At 33.6% G+C, this 11,049-nt stretch overlaps 1 protein-coding gene across 1 annotated transcript; it reads left to right on the top strand.

Moving 5' to 3' along the window:
- The first annotated feature begins 6,320 nt into the window (after positions 1–6,320).
- On the top strand, positions 6,321–7,206 carry LOC145819747 (uncharacterized). Its single transcript, XM_082913622.1, has 4 exons — positions 6,321–6,351; positions 6,441–6,533; positions 6,618–6,722; positions 6,821–7,206. Exons 1-4 carry the CDS (start codon positions 6,349–6,351, stop codon positions 7,202–7,204), a joined length of 585 nt encoding a protein of 194 aa, XP_082769748.1. The 5' UTR covers positions 6,321–6,348; the 3' UTR covers positions 7,205–7,206.
- Positions 7,207–11,049: the final 3,843 nt, after the last annotated feature.

Genomic DNA, 11,049 nt, shown 5'->3' with positions numbered 1-11,049 from the left:
TAATCGATTGAGTATGCTATCAAATATAGCGGTTGGAATAATACATTAACTTTATGTATTGATTGATTATGTATATGATCTTTGTTTATATACATTGTGTGTAGGAGGAGATAGGAGATGTACTCCACTGTTTAGGGGAAGATAGGGGATGGACCTCCAAACCGGATTTTGTGTGACATTGATACAGCACTACAATGTGTATCAAGTGTGGATTATGAAAGTGTTTGAATTGGTTTGATATAGCACTAAAATGTATATCGTTATCAATTGTGAAGTATAGAAGTATTTCTATGTTATATTGATACAGCACCAAAATGTGTATTCTTCGTGAAGTATGGAAGTGGTTTATGTGTTATTGAGACAGCACCAAAATGTGTATCCATCATGAATTTCAAAAGTGTTTTAATGATGAGTCATAATCTCATTAAGTTATTTGGCTAGGCTCTGGGCCTTGTTTTCAAACTCAAAGTTGAAAAAGAAGTGGGAAATGAAATGTAACATGGATCTGAATGTCATGAAACTGTAATGTGTTATAAGTGGGAATATAAGTGTGGACCATCTATCGAATGTTGTAATTTTAGTCATTGTTTATAGTTGGTTTAGTATATTTCTACTGAGCTGTGGCTCACCCTATATGGGACACCATTTTCAGGTACAGCTAGCATGCCACCTCAAAGGACATAGCTTGGGAGGCTAGAGGCAAACAGACTTTTTGGTTGTTTTGTTTTCCTTTGATGTATTACATGTAAATCCAAGCTAAGGGCTCAATATGTATATGAGTTAGTACTCCTTTCTTGTAACCAAGTGTTGGCTTGAAAAGTTATAAGCCCATAGGGCGTTTACTTTTGTTGTCAACCTGTAATACTTTTGTAAGAACTACTCTGATAAATAGAAAGATGTTTATTTCTCTTATATTGTGCATGTCAAGAATGTTGGGTTTTATGTATTATTTTGAGGACGTTACACACAGGGTATTCTCAAGGGTTGTCTGCATAACTCACCCCTTCTTATTATCAAACAACTCAAAGGGGGGACAAAACTTGGTCTACAAACCACACACTCAAGCAATTTCATTGCATGATGGCTTATGAATCAAAATGTGCAAGTTCAATAAATGCAACAAAACAAGACTCAAACCTCCTCCCTTTCATGAATTGATCAAGGGAAATGGTGACCTTGGAAACTTGAGCTATTTCATCACTAATGAGTATGAAATCCCTTAAGCTTCCATGTGTTCAATTAACGTCCGACTGAACACAAAACCAATTATTATCTTGCACCATGTTAACCCCATTTTAATTACTTCATTTTAATTACCAACCATCCTTTAATTTATTGAGTCCAATGGTGAGTTTAAGTCCTCTAATGGAAAGAGGGCTCAAACCAATTGTTGTTTTAGGCATGAAAGAGGCATCATGCCATTGGTAATGAACCCCCAAAGAGATTAAACCATTAAGTATGACATCTCAATCTCATGCTTAAACAAACAAGTAGTTTGAAACCACTTTCAAAGAAAAACAAAAGCCAAGAAAGGAGGGAGGTTGTAGAGGTGATTAAAAGTGATCACAAGTATGGAAAGCCATAAATAAATGCAATCAACTCAAATAAGATGGTGTCTAAGGCCTAAAACACCAAACTTATGACACTACAACAAAAATAGTCTTTAGAGACGAAAACTAATGACGAAATTTTTTTTGTCACGATAAACGTATCTTTTAATGACAAAAATCATATTTCGTCTCCAAATGTACCATTTTTGGAGGCAAAAATAAAATTTCGTCACCAATCTAAATCATAATAAAAAAATTAGGTGACGAAATTATTTTTCGTCATTATTTATAATTTTTTTTTGTCACCAAATATTTTCCCGCTAATATTTTCGGAGGGTGCCAAACTTTTGAGACTTTTAGTGACGAAAAAATTGGTCACTAATTATAAAATTATTAATGACGAATATATTTTTGTCACCAATAATTTTTAATATTTTAATATTATTTAGTGACAAAACGATTTTTGTGGCCAATATTTCTATCTTTGGTGAAGAAATAATTTTGTCACCAATAAATAATTTAGTTACTAAATATTTAGGGGGAAAAAAAAATGTTTTGGCACCAAAGAAATAATTTTGCCACTAATAAATAATTTAGTTACTAAATATTTAGGGGGGAAAAAAATGTTTTGGCACCAAAGAAATAATTTTGCTACTAATAAATAATTTAGTTACTAAATATTTAGGGGGGAAAAAAAATGTTTTGGCATCAAAGAAATAATTTTGCCACTAATAAATAATTTAGTTACTAAATATTTAGGGGGGAAAAAAAATGTTTTGGCGCCTCAAACACCCACAATAATCTATCGGTTCAAACCTATTTCACACACACACACACACACACACACACACACACAGAGGCGACACCGCTGCTCACTCTCCTCATCGATTCAGACACAGATTCATCGCCGATCGGCTCACTCTGCTCACTGCCGTCACCCTCTCCTCACCGCCGCTGATTTGTTAGCTTCTCCTCTCCTCACCGCCCCTCGCTGCTGTGCCGATCTAGCCTCTCCTTCCCTTGCCGATCTCATCTCCTCTTCTCACTGCCGCTGATCTGTTAATCTCTCTCTCTCTCATTGCTCTTTTCTCTCGATGCTCTCTCTTTCTCTCTTTTCTTTTGCTACTCTGTGTTCTGTATACATTATATTGTTATACATATAATATATATATATATATATGTATCCTGCTCTATTTTATTTATAAAATCCACAATGAGTTGCGTGTTTCTTTCATTCTCATCATGCTCACCAAATTCCAATTTGATTGGAGATTGAGAGATATCTCATCCATATAAAACTCCAAATTATAGCCATGAAATGTTAGGAAGTAAAAAAGACCATATGGATTGTGTGGCCACTAATTGCTGATTAACAAACATGATGTGAAAAACAAGGACCAAATACTTCAACATAAGTTTGACAAATGTGGGCTCCACAGAGAAGTTACTGAGGAATGTAAGAATATGAAGCTTAAAACAATATGTAATTTGATCCTGCCTCAGCAGAAATATTTTACATCCATGCATATATATAAAATACAATATACTATTATAGGGCATTTCAAGGCCAATGAAATTATCCATAAGCCAATTCCATTCTACTTAATTCTGAGACTGTTAAGCCAAATACTCTATGTCGATGACTTTAGAGGCATTTAGACACAATATATATTACATGACAGGGCCAAAAACATTCTCAAAAAGACATATACAAGTTCTTTTGATAATAAGTTTTATGTATGTAATGATGCATTTGATATAGAAAACCAAAGATAATATACAAAGTATTTCAATAATTCTGTAAGTGAATGAATTACGTGTCTCCCATGATTATATGTCTGTCATATTTTCAGCTTCATAAATTCAAATTGCAGGTATGTGAGAGAACAAAACACTTATTAGTACTAACAGCAGCAAGGGAGTCATTCATAACAAGAAAAGAAGGGGACAAATAACAATCCACCAATTTAAAAAATAGAAATGCATAAATATCTACATAAGCAGAAGAAAAAACCGTACACATAGCAAGGAACATATCTTCACATTTAAGTAAATTGCATAAATATTTCAAAATTGACACAACAAATTAGAAAAGGAGAGAGGTTTTCATACATGGTAAGTAACTGAGCTACATTAGTATGCTGCTTTACTAATCTACAAAAAACATCTACAGTCATATTCAAGGCCGTTTCTTTTGCCTGCATGGACCCAAAAAAAACACCATTAACTGTAAGAATTTCAAAACCTAATAAAAAAAAATTCTAAAAAATAATACTTTTATAAAGTAGATTGTATACCCAAAAAGCTAAAAAATAATACTTTTATACAGTAAATTGTATACCCAAAAAAAAAAAAAAAAAAAACTAGAAAGCAAAGCAAAATAATCACAGCTTACCTTTTCAGAACTTGACGAACGGAACTCTTCCCAATGTCTCTTGAAGTCCAATTCCAATTCAATTTTATCTCTGCAGTCCGAAAACAGAAAACGAATAAGGATTGTATACAAGTGAAGAATAGCATGTCTGAACAGGAAAAACTTTGATTTGTCTAAGTATATGATATGTAAATCCAGAGATGTGCCAGTGATGTTAAAATTCCTCAATAGGCCATCATCACCACAAGCATCAAAGCATTTGGGCAAACATAGTGAAACTGTCCATCCAGGAATTAGAAAATCAAATGTAATATATGATTAATGCAAGACATAATTATGTTAAGCATCAATGATCATCAATCCTAATTGGATTTAAAATATATGCAATACAGGAACATCACCTCTTTTAAGAAGAGGATCTCTTGTCTTGATTTTTTTTCCATGGAAACCTTCACTACTCTACAATATGATTTAAAATTTTTGCGTGAAATATTAATTCAAGGGATTGGAACTTCCTTGTTATGAAATATTTGGAGTTAAAATATATGCATTACAATTCGAAACATTGGGATTATGTTTGGGATTATGTTTTTCTTCTTTTATTTAATGGTGAATAATTATATTGTCTATATTTTCCAATTAAAGTTGAATTATGTTATATAGTTGTAGAAAATGGTCAAAGGAAAAAGACAATGGCTGAAACCAGGTGATTTGAGAACTAAGAAGCTAACAGAATATGAGAAACAAAGAAATAAGCGAATCAAGAAGAACTATGAGGTAATGAACAATCTTGGAGTGAAGAATATTACAAATTCTTTGATGAGTGTGGTTCAGCCCAAATGTGCAAATGCAAAGGAAAAGGGAATTAGGGTTGAGGTAGATGATGATGATGAGTATAATCCATCAGGGAGTGAGAACGATAGTGATAACGAGTCATTGGGTTCCTTTTATCGCAAGGTATTATATACATTATTTTATATTTGTGTGTGAACATATCATTTACTATTTAAATATCTTCTTCATATATCTTAAACATCATATCTTTTTTAAAATATATTTTAACTGTGTTAAATATCTTCTTTACTATTCGATTATGTTATTTCAGGAACAAGAGATGCTACCGGGGTTACGTTTACAGCCTTATTCGAGGCCATTAACTCCCACCCTAGAAGAAGGGATGGATCCCCCACGTCAAGAGATTGGTACCCAACCCTTACCACCTCATAATGTGCAACCTGTGCATGAGGTGACTGCATCTAGTAGTGTTGGTAAGTTTGCAAAGTTGTTTATATTTAATTTAAGGTCTAACTTGCATTTGTTTACTTATTAACTCAATTAACATTATGTCCTTACAACATCACATGACAGACGTGGTCGTGGTCCAACACGCGGCATACAAACCCAACGCATTGTCCAGAAAAATGGAAAGATGTTGGTTCCTGTACCTGAACATTTCCGTGCGCCAGTGGGAGATCAAGCCTCTAAGTTGGCCTCCAAGATTGGCATAGAGGTTCGAACGCAATTACCAGACTTGAGCATTTGTAGGTGGAATAAGGTTCACGATGCTGATAAGAAGCCGATGATCCAACGCTTGGAGGTAATTATTGTCAAGTAAAAGAGGCATGACACATGAAAATTGAAATTGAAATTGAAATTGAAATTGAAATTACATGGTAATTATTGTGTGAAAGAAATACTCTCTTTGTTAGGGTGATTACAAGAACTTGCTGCTAAACAAGATATTACATGGTAGCATATCAAAGACTTCTAGTTTTGGAACGAATTTAACGATTAGTAAGAATGCAACTATAACTATGTATTTAGGAAGGTCTTGGCAATATCTTCACAGTAAAAAGCAATATTTACAATAGTATACACTTATGATTCACATATTCTTGCTGTTAATGTTTTTCATTACAATATATAATGCCTAGAAAGACATGTAGGACATTTCATGTCAAAGCTTGACATTGAATTTTTAGGTTCCTGTAGACTGCCTAGAAAAACATGGACATCATATTCCTCTGTTAACACATCTGTTGCAACTGTTACAATATATAATGCCTGCATATCTAGGAATTAAATTGCAACTGTTAACACATCTGTTGATGCAATCTTTTTTTCTTTGTTGTTTAATCAGGCTCATTGCTGCTTGTCTGAAATTTAGGTTATTTAACTTATAAAAAAAATGATTTGATTTTGTAGGATCAGTTTGATCTACAAGGCAATCCGAGTGATGTAGCAAGGACTTTAAACACACAGTTTGGTCGGCGATTGAGTAGCTTCACCTATAGGTTGCACAAACAATACAAGCAACTTAAGGATGCAAGAGGGGAGGAGTATGCGAGAAGCCACCCACCTAAAAGTGTTACTCTCAATCAATGGACATTTCTAATTGACAAGAAGTGGAATAGTAAAGAATTCATGGTATAATGTTTTATGTTAATTGTCAAAAATTAATTTTCTTCTTACTAATGTTAAGTTTTGTTGTTTTTATTGGTGTTTCAATCGTGTAGGAACAATCACTAACTAATGTGAATAATAGGATGCAAATGAAAACAAAACATAGATGTGGATCAAAATCAATCCCGGTTAGGGTGCACAGCTCGGTGTGTTCTGCTATTTTATTTTATCAGATTAGTAGGCTTTGTTATTTAAATATTTGAAATAACATTCAAAAACAAATGAATCAGATAATTGCAAATGGAGAAGTTCCTGATTTGGCAAAGTTTTACAAGTCCATCCACTATAATTCGAACACACATGAATGGATTTCGTCGGAGAGCCAAGCTAATTATGTATGTACAAGGCAATGCATATTAATTTTGATAAAATTATTTATTTGCTTTGTAGGGTAGAATAACTAATAATTGTTCGATTTATTTTAAATTAACAGGACAACATGATAAAGGCGCAAGCCGAACACCTCTCGCAGACTGGTGTGATCCCTTTAAGCCAAGAGGAGTTGTCAGTTAAGGTGCTTAAGCCAAGGTCAGGTTATGTGAAAGGACTCGGCTTGAGGCCTTCTTCTTCTATGAAGACTACTGTTGTACCTGCTGAAAATAGTGACTATGTTCAACGCCTTGAGATGCAAATAGCACAGCAAAATGAACAAATTGCAAGGTTTCAAAAGTCAGAGAAGAAACAAAGCAAGAAGATACAAAGTATCATAGAGTGTTTGACGCAGAAAGGTATCACGGGAAATTTTGAGAATGGGGAAAGTTCAGATTCTGATGAACAAGCTTCTTGGTTAGTATATTATGTTTATATGTTAATTTAGTAGAACATTTCTTCTTTAACTAGGGTAGAATAAAAAACTACTTTTGATATTTAGGCACAAGGTCCCGGGAAAATAGTGAAGTATGCATCTAAAGGCCCGAAAAACATCACAAACACCTTGAGATTATCAGAAATTATCACGAACACTTTGGGAGGAATCAACATAAGTTGTGAAAACTTACAGAACAATCATAGGACTCTCGGTTGGAAAACATTTAGGCTTGAAAATAGGCCGTTAGGGAGTAAAATCTTGAAATAGTCGTTAAAAGGCCAAGAAATATTATGAACACCTTGGGAGGAACTAATGTAAGTTGTAAAAATTTACGGAACAAGCACGGTAAAAATTTGGTTTAAAATTTACTTTGAAATTTTTATTTTTTTCTCTTATAGGTTGCATATTAACATATTTAGTGAATGGTTACCTTAACCTTTTGTTGTTGTCTTTTTTTTCTTTTTTCTTTTTTAAATGGCAGATTGGAGATGAACAAATTTGGTAACCTGCATAGCAAGAGTTTTTTGTTGATATTACCAGACACATCCATCACAGTGTAGTTGTATTTTTGTTGATATTACCAAACATGTATTTTGACTATGTTGTTGTGGGCTATGATTATATTGTGATGGATCTTATCTTTTTGTTGATATTTTATTGAATAGATTAAAATGAACAGGTTTTTGTTGATATTACCAAATGAACAGGTTTTTGTAATGATTTGTAATGGATATTATATTCAGCAGGTTATTAAAATGCACAAGTTATTTTGATTGTGTTGTAGTTTTTGATTTTACTAAAATAGATGTTATAATTTGGATGTTATATATTAATTTCTTGATACTATGAGACATGTATTTTGCTTGGGTTGTTTTATGATAATGAACAAGTTAATTTTATATTGATTTGTATTAAATATTTTATTTAATAGATTATTAAAATGTACAGGTATTGTTTATTGAAAAAAATATATAAATTGCAAATATAACCCTCCCCTCAATTTTTAAAAATTATTTATTATTGGTGACGAAAAAAATTGACACTAAAACTTTCTAATCCCAACAAATAATTTTGTCACACATATTCACTATTTCATCACTAAATTTAAAATATTTCTTGACAAAAAGTTTTCGTCACTGAAGGGTCTTTTTTTTCATCTTTTGGTGACGATATTTTCGTTACTAAAAACTTTATCACTATTTTTAATGACGAAATATTTTGTCATCCAAAATAAATATAATAAAATTTTATTTAATTTTGGTGACGAAATGGATATTATAGATGACAAAATATTTAACATTTAGTGACGAAATATTTCGTCACCAAATGCCAATAATAGGTGACAAAATAAATTTTCGTCACCGGGTACTTTTAGTGACGACGAATTGGGGACGAACGTGGTGACGAAATTATTTCGTCACGGATCAATTTGGTGACGAAAATTTCACTATTGGAGACGAAGTGATTTTGTCATTAAAGTACCGACAATTACACTATATGCATGCAAAACAAAGCTCAAATGTAACAAACACTTAAAAATAGTGCTAAAAAAGTCCTAAAACATGCTGGAATTAAGACAAAAATAGCTAGAATAATAAGCTAAAACATAGAGCTTGCTAGCTAGTAAACAAAACACAAGGAGGGAAGGCTAACCCCTCTAATTTTGGACTTCAAAACATGATTTTAGCCACTGAAATAACTCTAAAAATCAGTGTTTAAAAGCTCAAAAAAAGCTAGTGTAAAGGTGGGAAACACAAGGGTAAAGGCCTTAAGAACAAGGTGTAAAGAAAGGTGAACCACCCCTCAACGTTTATTGGCATTAAAACCCAAGCTTTAGCCTAAAAATAAGAGTTTTACAACTCAAAAATAGTTGGAAGACAGTAGGAAAAAGAGTAAATAAAGCAAGTAAAGAGGCAAAGCCTTTATACCTCTTGAAGAGGAGATCACTTTCAAGCAATAAAACCACACAAAACAAACCCACAAGAGCTCAAACAAGGCTTAAAGACACCTTAGCTCAAAGATAGAGAGGTTTGGTTAAGAGTGTATAGGCAAAGGTGAAGAGTGTATAGGCTAAAGTGTAGAAATTTGCTAGAGAGAGAGAATTGTAAAGAGAAAGGAAAAATTTTGCTCAAAAAATTTTCTAACCGCATGGCAAGAGGGGAGGCCCTCTATATATAGAAAAACATGAGCCTCCCTCAAAAACATCTAGCCATACATGTGGGAGCAAATGTAAGCATCTGTGCAAACAGTTGGCACTGTTGTCACAAAATATCTGCAAAAGACATTGGTGGTCGGCAGACCATCACTAGTGGCCGGTAGGCCACAACAGTGGCCAGAAACCAGAAGCGATGGCTGGCAGCCCATAGAGTGGCTGGCAGGCCACCAGAGGTTGTAGGCTTGAAGATCCAAGGTTTTGGGTTCAAAACAAAGGCAACAGGGGTGCATGGTTTGAAAGGCTCAAAGCTGTGGCATACCGCTGAGGACTTTGAGCACTTGACAAGCATATACACTCATCATCGGGTGTGCAAGCGATGGCGTCCAAGTCGTAAGGGCCGTCACAAATGGGGTGTCTACAAGTACCCGCGCAGGGAGTCAAGGTGCCCACTTGCCCTGTCTGCGCATATCGCTGGACGAATGTAGGAAATGTTTTTGGGTGTCCATGAGCCTGTTGTTTATAGGGTCAGCAAATGTAGGAAAGGTTTTTGGGTGTCCACAAGCCACCGTTTTAGGAGTCGGCCAAAGTGGAGAGGGAAAGGTTTTAGGTGTCCATCATCCCGCCGTTATTAGAGTTGGAAAATGTGGGAATATTTTTTGTATACAAATCTATATATGTATTTTTGGTTTCATGGCTCTCGCTTGGGACGCCATAGAATATTTACTGCCCCGTCGTTGTGGAAAAGTGTTTAAATTGGAATCATACATTGAACTTTTTTGGTTTTAAAAGAGAAAATCTGAATTTTATCCTCACAAGTGTATGGCATGATCATATGCACCTCAATTATCTATATAACTTGTTAAATGTATTTCGTACTGAGTACTATAGCTCACCCCAAAACTAACCATCTTTTTGGAAACGATGTAGAAGCGCCACCTAAATGATTGGCGTAGGAAAGAATTTTTGAATAGGGCACGGAAGCTCTCTTTTGATATTTTTTGTTAAGCCTCGGGCTATTCTTGTTTAAGAATTTAGACTTCCATTTTTGTGCATTCAAGGACACTTCTTGAAAAGATCTTTCACCTTTTTGGCTCTTCTTTTACATTATCTCTTATCTTTTGAACTAGTATTATTTTGTTGATAGATGTAAACAAACACATGATGTAATCACTGAAATAGTTCAATGGGAAAGAGATAGTCAAGAAATTTTATTAATGTTATTATGGACTTATTCTCTCTCTTTCTCTCTTTTTTTCTCTTCCTTTTGGGGCATTACAATTTCAAAATTTGACAAGTGCCCAATACGGGTACGACATATTTATCGAAGTACTCATGTTTTATAATCTCAAGATAATTCTAAATGAAATTTTTTATATTTTTTTATTATTTTTTTAACAAAGTATATATTATTTAAAATTTAATTTTTTCATTATTGAGATAAAAAATTATTTATTAAATATTTAATTTTTTTTAAAATTTTTATATTTGGGAGCAAATTGATTTTTAAGGTATAGTTTGAGGGGTAAAATGAAATTCCAAATGAACTTTGGTGCCATGTTAGCACAATCCGTCCAATTGTAGACGGAATGTAATGACAGAAGCCAAATTGATCAAAATTTTGAAAGTTTTAGTGTAAAATTGATATTAACTGAAGTTTGTGTTAGTCATGCTCCTAAGGTTAGAATAGCTAGTCATGCTC

The sequence above is a fragment of the Camellia sinensis genome, chromosome 2 (genome assembly GCF_055761805.1).
Source record: "Camellia sinensis isolate YWXY chromosome 2, ASM5576180v1, whole genome shotgun sequence".
NCBI lineage: Eukaryota > Viridiplantae > Streptophyta > Magnoliopsida > Ericales > Theaceae > Camellia > Camellia sinensis.
The sequence above is the reverse complement of the archived record's forward strand: the minus strand, read 5'-3'. Positions and strand labels throughout refer to the sequence as shown.

Excerpts from the sequence above, each read along its gene's own strand:
- LOC145819747 (XM_082913622.1), top strand. Across the intron at positions 6,534-6,617 it reads CGGTTAGGGTGCACAGCTCG|ATAATTGCAAATGGAGAAGT; the intron begins GTGTGTTCTGCT and ends CAAATGAATCAG. Across the intron at positions 6,723-6,820 it reads CGGAGAGCCAAGCTAATTAT|GACAACATGATAAAGGCGCA; the intron begins GTATGTACAAGG and ends TTAAATTAACAG.